The sequence below is a fragment of the Poecilia mexicana genome, unplaced genomic scaffold (genome assembly GCF_051168715.1).
Source record: "Poecilia mexicana isolate PSO_F unplaced genomic scaffold, ASM5116871v1 scaffold_16, whole genome shotgun sequence".
NCBI lineage: Eukaryota > Metazoa > Chordata > Actinopteri > Cyprinodontiformes > Poeciliidae > Poecilia > Poecilia mexicana.
In genome coordinates, this window is record NW_028263385.1 from 10,631,909 (window position 1) to 10,649,689 (window position 17,781).

A 17,781-nucleotide genomic window follows, 5' to 3' on the forward strand; every position below is an offset into this window, starting at 1 on the left:
ATTAGGCAAGAGGTGGGATACACCTGGACAGGCCACCATCAGCCCATCACCCTTTATATTAATGTATCATCCTTTTTTAAAGCTTTGTCTCATTTCCTATCAGAGACAAACTTCCTGGTTGAATGAAATTAAATATATATCCTCATGTGACTTGAATAATTCCAGCTTAACAATAAATGTATCCCAAAATCATTTAGTTTTGAGTCCTTCTGAGACTGTAGGTTCGATTTCCTTTGATTTCAAAGAGGATAATCTATCCCAGGCACCAGTCTTTATGACTTTAAGGCAGCACTATGATGTTAAAAGTTAGCTGGCACCAAGAAGGTCTTTGCATTACCTTGGAAAAGTGTCCAGTGGTGCATCGAGAACACAGTGTGCTCTCCATTACGCTTTGTGGAGCCAGGACAGTTCCCTGCCTGACTGACCTTAAGCAATTACATTAAAAAAAATACAAAATAACATCAAAGTGGGTCTGTCTTACAGTGGCAGCACAGGAAGCAAAGGAGTGTGATTTTGGCCAGCCCGGTGGCAGCAGGTGCTAAAGAATTTCAAATAGCAGTGGATCCACCGTCCAAAAGCAGAGTCGGACTTTGTCACGTCCACCTTAGCTGGCAGCACTTTAAGTTATTGTAATCCTGTTGACACACCATCTGCTACACTCATCTCATCCTGCTGCTCTGGCTACTATCAAAAGGATCTCAGCAGACACCAATGAAAAATTGACAATCTCTACACCAATAAATACTGGTCCAAGCTCAGACCTCCTCCTCTGACTAACTGATCCAAACCACCAAGCTGCTTATAAGTGAGATTTTGCTCAGGGAGATTTAGGAAAGGGGTTTTTCAGCCCGCAGTCTAAATATGTACAAGCTGTGTTTGTCCTATTGTGAGAGACATTTTGTGAGCTTAATACCATCTGACAGAACTCACTGAGGTATGTGCACAAAGCTCTGAGTCAAGTTAAAATTCCTCTCATGCACCCGCTTATGCTACTGGTAACCTGATGAAACTACAGATAATGTGCTTCATGTGCATCAGGAAGACTAAAACTGATGGTGGAGCCACACAAAAAAAATCCCATATATGGACAAATTTCTCATATTGTGAGGAAACAATATGAGCATACCTGCAGCATTGTGATGGGATGGAATGGGCACTAAAGGATGCATTAATGATGCCTTTTAACTTAATTTCCCATTTTGACACGAGGAAGCGGTATTCAAAACTAGAAATCACAGAGACTTGTGTGGGAGATGTGACCTAATATGATCCTATCAGCTGAATTGGTGAAGATCTGCAGATGTCTAAATGTTTGTTATGGTGGATCGAGCCACGGAAGATAAACGTGAAACAAATGGATAACCAAATAGAGCTCAGAAAAGAAAACAGCGAGGTGTATCTTTGCTCCCCTTTACGCAGTGGCAATCACAGATTGGGTGATTTTCTTTGAAGGAAAGTCACACTTAGGGACCTTTTGGATTCCCTTCAGTCTGGACTCTAAAGACAGTAATTATTTGACTCCCAGAATCAAACAAAATTATTGGTTTAGGCTAGAGCATTTAGTTGCAGTGGATCATTCACACAAATCTTCACAGGGGCATGTTATCAAACTTAGATGATGAATGCTTAGAAAACAAGGAGCCCGGTTTGCGGATTTATGCTGCCGATCACTGCTATAGACCTCAATCAGCAGGACGGAAGGATCCTTGACGTGTCTGCAATAAATAAACTCTTCCTCTGGTCGGTGTTTTCCCCCTGATAAGACATGACTAACCTTTTGGAAGGGTTTTTCTTCACACTGATATCGCGTGACTGTTCTTTTTCGTTTTTGTAAAGTGAGAACAAACATATTCCTGCAGATGACATGAGACCAAAACAAGAAATTTCCCTGATCACTGGAGCTGTAAAGAGTGCTGTGATCACACACACACACACACACACACACACATGCAAATATTCAAATGATTATTAAAAGCAACAAAGCTTTTTGTTATGATTCTCTACAAAGAAACAGAAACACATTTTCTGAAATACCTCCAAGGTCATAAGAAAAACAAACAACACTGGGTTGTTATCATTAACGTGACGCTTTCAAGAGGAGCCGAGAAAATCCCTCTGAGGCTTTTTCTTTGGGAATCAGTTCCAAATTACAGAAGGAGATGCAGGGAATTTGGGAGGTGTATGCATATGAGACCACACCAAAGGAAGTAGAAGAGGATTTTCTTAATCAGTCGATTTTCCACCAGCGTCATCTTCAAATACATTATCTCTTTGCTTATTATATAGAGGTCTGAAGCCTCCACAGAGAGTCTTCCTCCAAAGATGAGGTACATTTCCAGCTGGTACTTTGACCAAAATATATAAACAGTGAGAAAATAAGCACTTAACATGATGATGTTTTCTTCAGTAAATATGTTTCTGGTGGGGCTGCCGGCATGAATTTCACACCATAAGTCAATAGCAACCTAGATAATCCAAACATATAAACACATAAAAACTAAAGTCTTTAAATTGTGTTATCTGTAATAAAGGGGAATGACTGGAAATGATTATTAATTTTAAAGCTGTTATTTCTGCTCATTATGATGATTTTCTGCCTAAAACAAATGAAACCATATATACAACAAAATCATTTCACCAGACCTGTAAAAAAAAACATTCTTAATTCAGACTTTGAGAAAATTATGTTTAATACCTGCTTAAAGGTCGTTTAAAAAGCTATTAGTAATCTCACTAACAATCTCTCATGGTGATGAGGTCTTGGTGGTTGAAAAGCATCCTTGCCATCACCCTGATCTTTAGATTATTCATATAGAACTGTCATAACGCACACGCTTCTTTTTTGGATTTTGTTACAAAACTCTGTTATGGAAAAAATACTCTCATATATATATATATATATATATATATATATATATATATGTATATATATGTATATATATATATATATGTATATATATATATATATATATATATATATATATATATATATATATATATATATGTATATATATATATATATATATATACATATATATATATATATATATATATATATATATATATATATATATATATATATATATATATATATAAACTGCAACTCAATTTGAGTTAAATGCAAATAGAACAGTTATGGAAAAAAATAAATAAATAAAAATAAAAATAAAAAATATATATATATAAAAAAAAAATAAAAAATATATATATATATATATATATATATATATATATATATATATATATATATATATATATATATATATATATATATAAAATATATATATATATATATATATATATATATATATATATATATATATATATATATTTTTTTTTTTTTTTTTTTTTTAATATATATATATTTTTTTTTTTTTTTTTTTTTTTTATTTATTTATTTTTTTTCCATAACTGTTCTATTTGCATTTAACTCAAATTGAGTTGCAGTTTCAGTTGCAGAAAATAGAACTGGGACCATTTTTGTAATTGTTACAAGAAAGTGAGCGGAAGAGTAAAGGAATTGGAAATTCTTCCCAACAGCCAGAGCCAGGAAATGGAGGAGGAATGCCGGATCGATGGATGGTGCAACCCCAAGCTCATTTTTAACTCCAGGAGGAGGTCATTTGTGCAAGACCCGTTGCCTGCAAGAGACAGACAGGCTAAGAGGATGCAGTAGACGCGCATGCACGCATTTCCCTACAGATATGATGGCGTCAGCAGGAAAAATACATCTCCTGGGACTCCAAACGGCTGCTAATATCTTTCCCTCCCCGCACTGTATCATCACATGTGACCTAACAAATCACCGGCCTCACAGTGCTCAAGTCGCCGTGGATCTGTCGAGCATATACGCAGAGGCGGCTAATCGGAACCATCCATTATGAGGCGGCAGGCTTGTTTCAAGCCACTGGCCACTCACGGTGATGGATGTGAATGAAGGCCACGGGAGAGACAAAGACTGAGAGAGACCTTTAGGGTGTAAGAAGAGATTAAGTAAGTCATCTACAGCATTATAGTATTACATGAAAATGCTCTGATGCATGATCGCAGTACAAGTACATTCCTTTTATTAGGGTCCTACACAAATCCTGGACTAATTTAACTTCTTAAGTCTGGACATGCTCGCAGAGTTTTGTAACAAAATCCTTTTTTTTTTTTTTTTTGTTGGTCTAATGGGCATACAATACAAAATTTACATAGAATAATTGCAAAGAGTCTCTCATTTAAGATGCAGCCCTCCCCAAGCCCCACAGAAATGTATCTTATTTTCTAATCTGACATTAACAGTAAGTGGCATCTACTTTGCAATCTCAGCCCAGACTAGGCGGTTTAAGATGAAAAGCCAGAATGACAAATCCATGCTGTATGATTTTGTAGAACTGTTATATTGACTTGAGGCACACAGGGGAGCCTGTACAGCTCCATAGTGGGGGTGTGAGCCAGTAAAACAATGACAAGTCCTATCTATCCACCCCAAGGTGGCTCCTCCGAAGTCTGGAGTATTAAACTGAGCCCTGAGATAAAGAGGCTTCTCTCACAGTTCAGCCGTGGGGGGAAATGCACTTATGTATTCCAGCCGTGCTGCATATTGTTTGATTTAATCAACATGGACCAGGAGGTTCTGTGCAGCTCTCAAACACGTAGCCCTCCCAGGAGTAATATAAGGCTGAGTACCACAGACACACGATGTATGCAGATTTTAGGACAAAGCTGTGAGTCGTAATAGCTGTGAGAGAATATGTGTTTCAACCTGTTTTTGGAAATGTTAGTCCAAAGCAAATATGTCCTGCATTATGTACACAGGGGTCTCCAGATTTCTTACAATTTAGCTGAGGGATTAATTAAGGTAAGTAAATTCAGTTCAACTCATATTATATTACACACAGAGAGTGATGTATTTCAGTGGTTTATTTCTGGTCCGTTTGATGATTGACAGCTTTTGAAAAATCAAAATGCATTACCTTAGAAACTTCGGACCTGCAATAAATATGAAATATTAATCCAAAAATGACATGAAAAAAATAATTTCTTTCAGAAAGAAGGTCAAGTTTAGTCCTTTTTCTGTTCAGTCTAAGTGAGGCTCTTCTGACGCCTCTGCTTCAGGAACAAATCAATGTTGACCAGGCTTCCTTAGACAGTTTTAACCAATTGATTTAACTGAGTTCAGCTGGTCTCTATTATAGGATTTAATTAAAATATAAATAGCTGAATTTGATCATGTTATATGGTTTGGTTGATTTGGTTATGTAATTATGTACATAATTTGTAAAATAATGTTTGTTTTACTTGCAAGTGCTTTCAGATGACAATTTTTGGCAATAAGACGATATAAATAAAGTAAAGTATTATAATTGGCCAATATCAATGGTCTCATCTTCATAATCCCCTGCTTGTCAGTTTATTTCTACTACATGATCTCTTTCCACTCAACTTCCCAATATTATCTGTGAACAGCCGGGTTCTTCAGCAATTACCTGTTGACCTTCATTGTGAACTGACTTACTGCTAAACAGCTGTCAAGTCAGCTGTCTTCCTCATGATTGTTTAAGCCACAAAATGACCAAAACATAAACTTTATGACTAAACATTTGACACTTTTGGATTAGTCTAATATTCTATTTGAACTGAATTTGTTTCTTTTTAAGACCATCATTAAAATGAACAGAAATAATGTGTTTTACTGAGATGCATCTGTGCATGTGTTCACAATGAGTACAAGGTTGTTGTGCAGGTGAAATACTACTTTTTTTTTTCTGTTTTCCATGACAAACTGTGTGAGGAGTTTGCTTCATGGCTAAGCTTCTTCTCAGATGCATTACTTTACGAACAAGTCATCTCATATCTCCGTGCAAGCTTTAAGACGGAGCATGTAACAGTTTAACACGCTATACATTTTTTCCAGTCTGGCTAGTGCTCAAGGGGCTTTGGAAAGTGGAAAAAATATTCCACATGTCTGAACCAAGAAGGGACTTAACATACCAATGGGACTGTCAGACTATTACAGGTCTCCAAAACACCGGACTTATTTTCAGAAATAAGTCTGTCAAGACCAATGCACATCCTAACCCCACCTCACCCGTTCATTTTCAGCATCCACACTGCGAGGATGAGGTGGAGCTTAAGCTATTCCAGGCTGGAAGGGTGTGCTCAGCGTCTGACAGCAGCACGCCGAAGGATTTGATGGGTAATGTAAATCACGGAGTATTTCTCTGCGGAGAGAGGAGGGCGTTGGATAAAGCCGAGCGATTCTATCTGGACTCAAATCCCAAGGATGCAGGTTTGAATAAGAATGAAACAGATAAAGCCTGAAGAAGCCATTATAAAAACTGTAATCTTCAGAGAAAAAAAAAAAAAGTGGAAAATTGCAATACTGCTGTCTAAATGTAAGGGGCTGTTATCACTGTACATTGACTTTCAGTTTTGGTTGAACTCAGAGGGCTGCTCTGCTGCTTCCTCCTCTCACTCGAGCTCGCCAGGCAGAAGTGTAGGTGTGTGGGTGGAGTGTCAGGACAGTGTAGGTGACTTTAGGTCTTATCAGCGGCTCAGAACAGCACTGAGAGGGGAGGCGGTTTTCAGGGGGATGCTGGGATCCTCTGCTTAACTCTCTGCAGCTGTCAGGAGGTTAATTCCATGGAACATGAGTGGATAGACGCCGCTTGCCAAATTACATCCATCTCCCTTAACTTCTCCCCTGCAGCCCAAAAAATATTCCTTTTCCACTGCAGGGCACTTGAAAAAAAAAAAAAAAAAAAAAAACACACACACACACACACGCACACACACACACGCACACACACGCACACACACACACACACACACACACACAATCAGACTAAGCTCTTTATTAACCCGAGTGAGTGCATCAATATGTCTGAAGATTTCTTTGTTTCAAAATTTGTCATGATCTTCATCTGTTACTGCAATTAAATCCAAAATTGAAGAAAAAAAAAAAAAAAAAAAAAAGAGCATCGGTATTCAGCTGCTCTCCCACCAGAAGGGGATTGGTGGGTGGGCGAGTGGTAGGGTAGAGGAGCTCCTATCACTCCCCTCTGCTAATTAAAACTAACGACTCCAGGTGCTGAACGGTGCCGGGCGAGGGAACTGCCGGGTGGCTTGTTTGTGTTGGTGGTTCGCCTTCATTACCGCCCCCATCCATTCTCCTTAGGAGCCCGCTGCAGTATCGACTCAGATCCCACCACACAATGTGCAGTGTAAGGGGGTGTGAGGGGAGGCGATCTAAATGCAAATGCTTGGGTGTGATGCGCCATAAAAGTGTGCATAGAAGTGATATGTGCTGCAGGTAGAGGATCTTTTCTTTAAGCAAAAGAGGTAATGTCTTGATTATGGGCTTCAGGTCAATAACCAGATCGGGCTTTTAAATACTCTCCGAGTGCCTTGCAATGAGAGAGGTTGTTTCTCGGCAGGGAAGAAGTCAATTAACATATTTTCTCCTCAACCTTTGAGTTATACGGTGATCAATACGAGAGAGGAAGAGGGTAAGAGTGCTGTGTCTATTCCCATCCCTGTCTTTTTAAATCACAGCAGGTCTCAAGAGTCTATAGACCATCCTGACATTTCACTGACACACACAAATTCACACTGTGCAGCATGCAACCCACAGCCTGTGTGGTGCATTTCCATAATTATAATAAATTGCTCCTTAATACTGCTGGCACCATCACAAATGTAAAATATGTCAGACTTTAATTCTGGATAATCAGTTTCATTAAATGGTGGGTTGTAGATTACATTATTTTTTTTTTAGCTTGAGCAGAGTCCTAGGTTGTACAGTGCTGTGAAAAAGTATTTGGCCCACAAAATATTTTTTTTTTTTTTATTTGTCGCACTTAAATATTTCAAAAATAAATAAATGCTAGTATTTGGTAAACATAACCAGACTGAAAGTAGTTTTCAAATGATGACTTTTGTTTTGTATCGAGTGGAAAAATATATATAGAAGTTGCCGTGTGATACTTTTTTTTATTTTTTTATTTTTCTTCCTTAAGATCTAGATGCGAAAGATCTAGATGGACTGAAGTTCCTCGCAAAGAAATGCAAAGCACTCACTGCGAATTACTGCAAAGAGCGAGCTTGGGCTGGATTTTTCTTTTTTTTTTTTCCTTTCTACAACCGAAAAATTAACTGAAAGCTGCTTTTTATGTTTAAGTGTGGCGAACAGCAAAAATAGAAGGAATCCGTAGGCGGTGAAGTACATTTTCATACCGTCGAGTCGTCTCAGGCTAAGTTCTATTATGAGACAAAAATGTTAAAAGGACAAATTTCACCATGATCCTACTGAAGAAGCATCCTGTATCACTGAGAAACAGATTGTGTTTCCTGCATATTTTTTTTTCCATCAAAGGATTGCCATGATGTGAGAGACAATGAACGCCACAGTACTGAGTTGAACAGCAGAGAGCTCTTTATAAAAAGAAACTCAGAAATGATCTACCAATTGAAAGTTTTTGGAGGGATTTTCAAGTTTTGTTTTTATGGGTCTTGCTGTGTTTCGAGATTGCGTACACTGTTTAATATTAATAAGTAACCAAAATAAATCCCTGGGAGGTTTTGTAGATGTTAAGTTCAATAGTAATATGAATTTTGCATCACTGGTCTAGATGCATTCGGTGAAGCAGAGCGCTCCGACAACAGTGGGAAATCAAAAAGCCCTTTTGAGAAAACACATGGGTAGCGGTGGACCACAACCATCCCAATTAAGTTAATTAATTAGCTTCAACAGTAATTGGCTGATTGGAGTTTGGTGATGAGGGTGTGAGGTGGCTGGTTTGGTGTCTGACCTGCTCTGCTGTTGGGATAGGTGCCTTGTAGAGGTGATGCTCTGAGAGCAATGGGTGGCTCTGAGGGCCTTGTGGCTTGGCTCTGAGTAAATGTCTTGGCTTGGTGCTGCTCGGTGCTGTGGGTATTCATGGAGGCATGGTGGAGTGTAGGGCCAAGTCTGGTGTGGTGGTTGTCTGTGGATGTTTGGAGGATCTGTCTTCCATGCCAAACTTTGGGTCGATGTCCTTGTCACGGTTGTTACTGTTTCTCTGGCTGGCCACCTACTCTGTTTTTTGTTATTCGTGGATCATTTTCTTACATCTGGCCTATTGTAATTCTCTTTAATCTTGAGAGGTGATTTTGAAATATGTTTAAAGTAATTTACTTCATCTCTTATGTTTTCGTCTTGTCTATGCCATCTACCTCAGTTGTTTTGACATGTTCAGTCTAGTGCCTGAACCAGACGCAACCTCTAACTTGTTTCATTTAAAAAACAAAAAAAAAAGTCACATGTGCAACAAGAGGAATATCCTCCTTTGCCTTCTTTTGTAGAGCAAATCTGCTACTGCAAAGGAACTGATCCCACCGTACTTTTGCCTAAGCTCTCAGAACAGCGGACACAAATTTTCAAATATTCACTTGACATACATTTTAGAAAGTCTCCCTTTTGTTCTTCTGGGAGTTTTGTCTCTTTGATCTCCCTCCCATTCTTCTTGGCAGAAATACTTAGATAGAGAGTGCTGGGGCAGCCACTGTCATGTCACTCCAGTTATTGTCCCCTGGGTTTGAATCCAAAGCTTTATCACTATAGAGCTTAAAAATAGTTTTATGGCTGTATTCCTCTGGTTGTTGCCTTGTTGAACTCTAAACCTTCCCACCAGACTGAGATTCTGTGGACCTATGCTCTAATAGTTCTTTACATGATTTTTTTTTCTCAAATTCCCAGCAGGCTGTTGTGAGCCACTTAAAGAGGAAAGTTCTGTGTCCTGATGCAACACCGCAAATGTCAGACTGGATGAGCATTGTGCTCATGGTTGTCCTTTTGTCTGGCTATTCTCTCTTTCTCCCTGCTTATTTGGTTTGTGCATAATATGTATTGTAACTCAGATGACCAAACTTGTTTTGTTTTAGAATAAAGAACATTTATTCTCACCTAAATATGTACCTGTGCAGCACCGTGAAAAAAGTATTTCCTTCTTACAAATGTCTTTTTTGCCACATTAGCGCTTGCGCTCATCTAACAAATATCAAACAAACAAATCATGCGTAAATACAAAAATATATATTTATAAATGACATTATTTATGAAAGGAAAAAGCTATCCAAAACAATCTGACTCTGTTTGAAAAATGTCCCTCCACCCAACTTCTTGTTAAGTCAGGAATTAATTATAATCTTTTTTTTTTTTTTGGTGGTTGTTTAATTTCACAAGCAACGCAACAGTCTGATGACCTGGAAATTCAAAACTTAATTAAATAGGACCTATCTAACAAAACAATGCAGGTTAAAAGGCGTCATGAAGCCACACGTCAAGCCCCCGTTTCGTGGAATTGAAGAACAAGTGAGAAACAAAGTCACTGACATCCATCTGTACAGAAAGGGTTAAAGGGCCATTTCTGAGGCTGTGGAACTACAGCTGTAGCCATTATTCTCAAATGGGGAAAACAATGAACAGTGATGGGGAATCCCAAGAGTAGCTGGCCTGCCACCTCTGACAGAACCTGACCAGTGGGCTTGCTTCTAAGTAGCTTATTGTCAGCTTTGGCATTAACTGCATTGTTACATGCTGATGTGTAAATCACACTGAATAAAAAGGACTGCCAAATACTCTTACATAAATGTAAACAACCATTAGGGAGAAATTGATTTTTCACAAAGAGCCGGATTGGTTTATACGGCTAGATTTTTTATTTTATTTTTTGCTTTTAATAAATAAAATCACTTTAACACGGCACTTTCTATTTATTGCAGGTATCTTTGTCTGATATTATGAAAATTGATGGTGATCTGAAACAGAAGAAATCCATAAGTGGGAGGAAAATGTTTTCATTGCACTCGTCCAACTCTGCAAACATCCATTTCACAGGTATTGCTTTTTTTCCTACCTCCTGAATAGGAGGCACTGTACACACATACATGCATCTAGCAAGTTTAATTAGAAAAAGCTAGGCAGTATATTAAGTAAGAGCATCGCAGGGACACCTGAAAAAAGGTAGGATACACTATAACAACGTTTCTGAAAGTATATGCAAATGTGAAATTTCACTCTTTTGTATATTTTGGGTGTATACGTCGTATTTTAGTCGTTACATTTTTATAGTTAGTGTCATTTGGACACATTTTTGCAATACATTCTTTCAGTTAATGACAAAACAGAAACCTGTTTTGAGATAACTCAAAAAAACTTAAATATGCTGCATACGCACAAAAATATGACATTTGGAAGTGATCCAGATTTCAGTTTTCTTTACGTTGACAGTTTCAAATATTTGCTGTGGAAGAGACCAGTTTTCATCATTTCTTATAGTGTACACACTCATAACTCAGGAACCTGACTTCCTCATGACCAAATCCTTTTCCAGACTAAATATTTGTGACAGAACAATTTCAGAAGCCATTGGGGTAGAAAAATGTGTTTACAAACCAACCTCCCTCTTTTCTCTCATGACAAAGGTGGTATGACTGGTACACACTGCTCGCCACATTGTTATCCACCCTCATCAGCAATCTATGCGTCTTCCCATTCCCACCTGTCCACCAGAGGGCGTCAGTGAGTTTCAGCTGACTCCTGACTGCCACTAGTGATTGACCGCCTACCTCCAAACCAGGTCTTCATTTACCCTTCTAGTGTTGAGGGGAGACAGTTTTTCATTTGAATCTGCAGTTATTAAATTGTGTCCTGACTGAATCGTTCATATCGGCCAGTTTGTTGCCATCACACTCGCAATAAACTGCCTCTGACCTTTAACCCTAGTGTGTTCTCAGAGCGGGAACGCATTCATCACTCGCTCCTCCTGTGCATATGATTCCACACATTGCATTATTAAACTCAGTGAGTTAACTTTAATTTGAATGAAATCCAATAAACAAACTTGCCTGAGGTGGAAATGCTGAACAAAGACCAGACAACGCAGGCATCATTGTGCCTGTAACGCCGTTAGCGGTGGTTCTTGATGGGTCATTAAAAATTCTTATTGAAGTTCTGTTTGCCCACAGCGATGTTGATTTTCTTTTGATGGCTCTTTTCTCCTTCGCAATTGACTCTCTAGGACAAATTAAAGGCTCATCTAGGACTATATTAAGTAGGCCAGCAGAGTTTATTGGATGAACTCAGACTTGGATTGGACACTTCCAGGGTTTATTTAATTCTCTGCTGCTGAAGAATGGAAAGGTATTCCAAGATGTGAAGCACATAAGCCTCTTAATTCCAAGAACAACAGCAAATATATTAGGTGTGGACTATATTGGATCAGGAAAGCTTTTTATGCTCCTTCAGTTCACTGAGAATTAGGGAACCCAGCCTTCTCTTACTTTGGACCATTAGTGTGGAATCATCTCCAAAAAGGAACTTAAACTGTCTGATCTGATTCCACTGGGAGTATTTAGGTAGAACATGGCAGCGGGCCTTTGTTTTTCTTCTTATTCATAGCTTTATTCATTATCTTTTACATTTTGACACTATTTTGATATGCACTTATACACTTATTTCAAATGCAATTTTTTACAATTGTCTGTAATATTGGAACAGGTCTTTCTTGAAAATGAGAATAAGTCCTGTGGTAACACTTCATAAGACATTATTATGCAACCATGATTAAGATATTGAAACAACAATCTTATCAACTCTGACATGCATGGTGCCAGTGCAGAGACATGTAATTTTGTTTTCAAAATTTCACATTCAAAAATCTGAAATGTTTTAGATGTAACCCTTTTGACACATCTGAATAAATTACTCAGTATTTAACTGCTTTCAAAATGTAATTACTAAAGAGCCATCTAAGCTGTGTGTGTGTGTATTTGGTGGGTTTGCACATGTATGATCTTCCATTCAAGAAGGACAAATGCATACATTTAAAAAATGAAGACATTCCGCTTCGGTGCAGACCAGGGAAGTTTTTTCACACCAAACACCCATTCAGGTCCTCATGGACCTTACTTCGTGGATATCTTCACGAGTTTCTCAGTTTTTCTCTGAACCGAGCTTGGCTTCCTTTTGGGTTTTGGAACAGCCTGTTCCAAAACCCAAAATGTGTTCTGTTCATGAAAAAAAGAATAAAAACAAGAGAAAAACATGCACTCGTGGAACTAGCTTCAGCTTATTAGGTTAATTCCTGAATGGTCAGTCACATAATTGAGGACAAAAAAATGCTGACAGATGCTAAGCCTTTCAAAACTAGCATTCAGGTGAAATACACAAAAGCCTCGGTGCGGTAGTTCTCATAAATTAAATATTGAAGTGTCTCACTGTTAAGTTTGAAAGAAGTTCACCTAACATGCAGAGTGTGAGAAGCAATTCTTTGATTTTTTCAAATTGAAAAATTAGTACTGAGAGGCTCTATTGTTAATAAATTAAGAGCAGACAGAATTCACTGCACGGCATCGAAGCACCTCTTAAAATTCTTGTTAATGGGCACAATCTCACATCTGTACCCAGCATTACAAGCCGACGCGCTACCAAAAAATTTTATGTGCTGCTGCTTTTTTGGACTTGAGCTCATTTCACATGAGCAAAGATAAAGTGGAACACTATCAGGGAGTTTAAAATCTAATTGGCATGAATAACCTGTGTATCCTTGTGGATCAAAGGCTGCTGTTTTCACAAAATCGCTAAGTGGAATCAGCCCTCACTCCGGCATTATTTTTGAAAGAAGAGGTGATGCGGCTCAGCGATAAACAGACCTCTGGATGAACTTTTGGAAAATAGCTGCTGGTGAAAATCTCAGAATAAAGATGCTTTTGTCCAAAAATGTTCAACGTTCAACATGTCTGTTGAATAATTAATGATAATTACAGATTCTGTTTTATTTACATATTACTAATATGAAAACCTTTTTGAAAACTGGTCTAGAATATTATGCACATGAATTATTTATTGAAAAACAGTATGGTTTTTATCTATTATCTCTAAGAACTAGCTTTAAGAAGACTATCATCCAATTTGCATGATAGTTTTGAGATCAAAACAACAACAACAAAAAAAAACTATCAAAAAAAACCTACCAAATTCTCATTAGAGGTAAATGGTAAATTGCTGACTGAGGTACTTTGAAAATATGCATCACACAGATCCTAAAAGGAGCACGTTCTTAGTCGACCCATCTTCCGAGCCAATGTTAAACTTACAAATCAGAGTTTGATTTAAAATCAAGCAAACTGACGTCACATATAGTTACTCCTGTGTAGAACAAAATGTCACTGTCAGTTTATTTTCCCATTCCTTTTAAATTTATTCAGATAAAATATACCCTTACAACAATTCATCTACTGTATTCTATGTATGTCACATAGAGAATAAGAGAAGACATTGGTTTATAAAACAGAGTAATAAGAATATCTAGTTTCCTTAAGTATGACATTTTATCCTTTTCTGTATTAGTATTCACATAAGTTCTCCATTAGTGTTTACTTAAATTTTACATGAGTTGTGTTTGAGATCACTGCATTTTCAGATATTATGGCAACAAAAACACATTGAGGCAGATTGGGCTGGATTGGTGGACTGACCGCCATCATGGCTGCTTTGTTTCCAGTATAACTCTGGACCAGTCCACAGGGATATGAATGGGTGTTTGATGCAGACGAAGCTGCCTTGTCGGTACAGAGTTCTGATACCAAACCAGCAGAGCCACACCTTCCCATCAAACAACAGTGACTGAACTCATCAATGCTCTTTTAATATATATATATATATATATATATATATATATATATATATATATATATATATATATATATATATATATATATATATATATATATATATATATATATATATATATATATATATATATATAAAACTTTTTTTATATTAAATAGTTTTTGTTATCTATTTATTAGAGGAAAAAAACTCTAATAAATAGAGTTTTTATTAGAGTTTGGCCATTTACTTTAATACTGTGTTATTATATTGCTTCTAGTTTCTTGTACAAAAGATTTTCGAAGTGTGTTCTTTGTAAACAGTTGTTGCCTACTCACCAAAATTAATGGTCAAAATGACAAAACAGTTAAATGCGTTTTTTTTTTTTTTATGTGCTTGGAAAAATAGCTGTTGTAAAAAGTAGGAAAAAAAAACCCTTCATGTGCCCAGATGGATCAGCGGATGAGAATTAATCACAAACAGGAAACATAATGTTTTCTTCACTACTTATTCTTTTCAAAGAAGGTCAGACAGTCCAAATGAGTCAAACTTTATTTATATCACTAATTTCTGGCTCAAAGCAACATAATGTTCTTTTCATATCAAAAGATTCTAACACTAAAAAAAAGTCCAAAAGGGAGAGATACAAAATGTGAGCCTCACAACAAAACTGGAACAGAGTTAAGTCATTCCGCATGCAGTCTGCAGAGGAAGGAAGGACGGCTTACTGTGGGAATCTCTTTCATATGACCCTTTCCAGGACGTCGGCTAACCACTTCCCAGCCATCAGAATGTATAAATACATCGTATGTGCATTAGAACAATCAATAAAGAAGCCATAAACATCAAGATATGTGAGCATAGAGGACTGAAGCACTGATCAAAGAGGGCCTAGTAATACGCTTCAAGCTGAAATTGAAAATTGTTGAAGCCCCAAGGTGTGAATGGCCCTGATATCAGATAAAAGCTCGGCAGGAGATCCAGTGATCAATGCCTTCTCTCTCTCTCCAAAGCTACATACATTAAATTCCCCTCACACTGTTTCTGTTTTAAAACTCTTTTAAGAGAGTCTTTGCTCAAACATGTCACGTCCAATGTCTGACAACAGATTTTTGATGGTCTTTGGTTTGACATGATCATAGATACAAAGACTTTAGATTGCATTGAACATGTACAGACTCTCACAGATGTATCTCAGATTAAAATACATTTTATGGTTGCAAACCAGTGTGCTTTATAACAATGTGACTTGTGTCTGTGTGCTGTCTTCAAGCTTCTAACTGTAATAACATCTGTCCACCTGTGTACCTGTAATAACTCTCTGTTTCTAGTTTTTGGTTTCGCCAGCACTTTGGAGATCAATGTCAGACTGACATTATTTATTTAAAGCACATTTAGCAAAGATATGTTTCTGTTGCTTGACTCAATATAAATGACATAAAACTCTTTTGGCAGCTGATTCAGATGTATTTTATTCAACACGAAACAATAATTTTCAGTAAGGACAAGATCCATATGTGTGAGAAATGTGTCTTCTTTAAAAAGTTAAAAAGTTGGAGTATGCAAAATAAATAGAAAACATACTTAATTTGTCTATGCTGCTCCAGGAATCATTTTTGCTTAAAAAAAAAATGCATTTTATAAAATGCAGTGAAAGGAGGGGTCTTGGAAAAAATAAAACAATAAATTAGAAAGTGGTGGTCACCGCTCGTGCCCCTCAGAACCTGCAGCAGAAACCGCAGCCTTTGTTCTTGCAGCAGTTGCAGCAGTAGCGACACAAGGAGAGGTGACTCTGGCGCTTTTCCCTGACATGTTTTGGCATCTGTGTGAAAGACAAGAGACATGAACAAAGTGTCACCAAGAGCACTTCCTTCTCCATCTGTGTGTTTGAGAGAGGACAAGGCTGCTCTGTGGGGAAAACAGCATCCACTTAAACTTTAATTTGCTCGTGGTAATTGGCTTAATTCATTCAGTCAATTGAACATACCATCCACGATTCCATTGACACCTCTTGATGTGCCTCAACTGGAGTGTCATTGCCCCCTGCCTCCTCCAGCTCACCGACCTGTTAATGAATTATGCACATTTAAGAGTCACACCTATTCTTCCTGACAAAACATTTGGAGCTGACGAGCAAGAGGGGTGAGTTTGAGTTGAATTCTTACCCCGGTGAACGGGACGGCGGAGCTCTGCACAATGCAAACAAAGGCGAGCACGAGTGTCACTGCAACTGCAATGCTGAATGCCTTCATTTTGGGTGAGGTTATAAATCCTTTGAAGATTAGAGCTGATGGGTCTTCTTTCACATGGGTGTCAGGCCAGCGCAGAGCACCACTGCGTCCTGAATTATTGCTTTGCTTCAGAGACGGATGCCGATTCTCAACTGGGTTTCTTCAGATCTTTGGCCGATCCTTTCAGCTCTCCTCGCATCTGCGAGTTGAATATGCAGAGAGCGTAGGTATTTATACACTCGTGGGCCCGGTGTTGCCTCATCTCTGCTGGAGGCCCTGCCCATTCCTGGCAGCTGTTACCTAACTCCACTGGGGAAATTTTGACCTCCTCATTCCTCTTCATCCTTCTGCACTTCTGCAATACTAGGGGAAGGGGGGGGGGGTTCCTCCAAGCTATCTCTTGTTTTAATGTCTGTCTTTTCTCTGTCTGAGACAGCATGTAATTCCACACTTGAACAATATTTCTTTTTACAATGATATATGTGCAATATGTATTCAGTAACAGAGGCTACTGATAGAGCAGATCTTACAGAAGCAGTGGAGATTTCCCAGCAAAAGGCTGACACTGCACAGGTCGTTCTATTGCATGGATGACGGAGCTGCGTTCATTTCGACCCGGGATATCCTTCATGACAGTGAACCGGCCGCTTTGGAATATCCATAGCTCAGTCTAAAGGATGTAATTACAACCTCTCAGATGGACTAATTAGCCCTGATTTTTGACATGTTCAGTTTTTGCATAATGTGTGGGAACCTGTAGTTGAACCAAATTAAATCCTTTCGAGAGCAGCGACTGGTAGTCAGGATTAAAAAGCTCCGTTTGGGAGTCAAGGTGTTTTAATATGTATTAGTTAAAGATGAGGAAAGTAATACAATTAGGCATATTCTGTTCAAGCAGCAGAAAATTCGGAT

The 17,781-nt window shown here is 38.0% G+C and overlaps 1 protein-coding gene across 1 annotated transcript; it reads right to left on the reverse strand.

Moving 5' to 3' along the window:
• Positions 1–16,084: 16,084 nt before the first annotated feature.
• hamp (hepcidin antimicrobial peptide) lies at positions 16,085–17,074 on the reverse strand. The gene is made up of 3 exons (XM_014984823.2): positions 16,804–17,074; positions 16,626–16,703; positions 16,085–16,460 (listed from the first exon to the last, which is right to left on the reverse strand). The coding sequence occupies exons 1-3, from the start codon at positions 16,888–16,890 to the stop codon at positions 16,356–16,358; spliced, it is 270 nt and encodes an 89-aa protein (XP_014840309.1). The 5' UTR covers positions 16,891–17,074; the 3' UTR covers positions 16,085–16,355.
• Between the last annotated feature and the right edge of the window lie 707 nt (positions 17,075–17,781).